The sequence below is a fragment of the Sorghum bicolor genome, chromosome 2 (assembly GCF_000003195.3).
Source record: "Sorghum bicolor cultivar BTx623 chromosome 2, Sorghum_bicolor_NCBIv3, whole genome shotgun sequence".
Lineage (NCBI taxonomy): Eukaryota > Viridiplantae > Streptophyta > Magnoliopsida > Poales > Poaceae > Sorghum > Sorghum bicolor.
In genome coordinates, this window is record NC_012871.2 from 58,453,108 (window position 1) to 58,454,833 (window position 1,726).

The following is a 1,726-nucleotide window of genomic DNA, read 5'->3' on the forward strand; positions in this document are numbered from 1 at the left end:
AAAATTGGGTTCAAATAGTAGAAAGGGCCAAGGGTTGGCAATTGCAGAGCAGCCCGTCCAAGTGGTAGCACCGGCGCCAGGTCCCACACTCCAGTCTCAGTATGTCCCGGCCGTGATACCGTCCTGGTGGACGACTGCCTCGTCGTCTTACCTCTCCTCTCGTCCTCCATTGTCCTTTATAAAGGAAGGTGTGGCAATGGCGTCTCCACTGTGAAATTGCAGAGCTAGCTCGCTTGCAAGTCCCAACGGTTAATTTTTTGCTAGCTGGTTGCGTGCTTTTCTTTATTTATTTGCGAGCGAGAGGAGTTTCTTACAACCAACAATGGGGAGGCAACCGTGCTGCGCTAAGGTGGGGCTGAAGAGGGGCCCGTGGACGGTGGAGGAGGACCAGAAGCTCGTCACCTTCCTCCTCACCAACGGCCACTGCTGCTGGCGCGCCGTGCCCAAGCTCGCCGGTGCGTCATCAACGGCCAGTATTTGGCTGCTGCACAGCAAGACGCCATGATGATGAGCTTACTCGTGTGCTTGTGCTCTCTGAATAATGGAGAACAGGACTGCTGCGGTGCGGGAAGAGCTGCAGGCTGCGGTGGACCAACTACCTCCGGCCGGACGTCAAGCGCGGCCTGCTGTCGTCGGAGGAGGAGAGGACGGTGATCGACCTGCACGAGCAGCTGGGGAACCGGTGGTCCAAGATCGCGTCGCAGCTGCCGGGGAGGACGGACAACGAGATCAAGAACCACTGGAACACGCACATCAAGAAGAAGCTCAGGAAGATGGGCATCGACCCCGTCACCCACAAGCCCCTCCATCAGCCCGCTTCTCCTCCACCTCCTCCTCCTCTGACTCGGCAGGAGCAGGAGGAGAAGGACACCGGTGGATCGCCGGAAGAGGAGGAGGAGGAGGAGATCGTCACGGCGATCACGGCAGGACACGATGCGTCCTGCACCGACGAGGTGCCCATGGCGCTCCTCCTGGACGACATGGACATCGTGTTGCCAGGCGACGACGTGGTCGGTGCACAGGCCGCGGCCTGCGTCGGCACGGTTTACTCGCCCGAGTCTTCTTCCTCCTCCTCGTCCTACTCCGCCTCGGCGGCAGCATTGAGTGGTGGCAGCAGCAGCAGCAGCGTCGACGGCGAGTGTCCTGATTGGCTGCCGATGATGGACTGGCCGGAGCCGATTTGGCAGCTAGAGGACGTGGTTACGGCGCGGACGCCGTGGGAGTTTGAGGACCCCTTCGTCTACCAGAGGATCGCCTTGTTTGATCACCAGGAAACGTTCTGATGATTTGGTCATTCTTTGCAGCTAAATAGTATATTAATCCACACAAGCGTACATACACGGATCAGTGTCATGTTCCTAGTAGAAAATAACAGCAGATTTTGCACGTTTACCACCGCTGCATTTTCCTATTAATGCGCGATTACATACAGAGTCTTTTTTTGGGAACGATTACATACAGAGTCAAACACACACACACACAGAGACAGAATTTTAAATCAAAAAAATGAAGTGGTTGTGTGACATATATATGATAGAATTCATAACGCATAATATTCATAGATCAGATAGTATTTCATTCATGAATCACGATGTACATAGGAGTCTCTAAACATCATCTATTAGGAATAGTAAAAGAGATGGGAAAAGTAATAGACCATCGGTCGGTGCCGGGGTTGCCGACGCGCTGGTGTTCGTGCCACCGTTGTTCATGGGTGGCGCCATTA

General features: G+C 54.6%; 1 protein-coding gene across 1 annotated transcript; it reads left to right on the forward strand.

The window, feature by feature from the left end:
* On the forward strand, positions 208 to 1,332 carry LOC8055799 (protein ODORANT1). Its single transcript, XM_002460144.2, has 2 exons — positions 208 to 455; positions 553 to 1,332. Exons 1-2 carry the CDS (start codon positions 323 to 325, stop codon positions 1,281 to 1,283), a joined length of 864 nt encoding a protein of 287 aa, XP_002460189.1. The 5' UTR covers positions 208 to 322; the 3' UTR covers positions 1,284 to 1,332.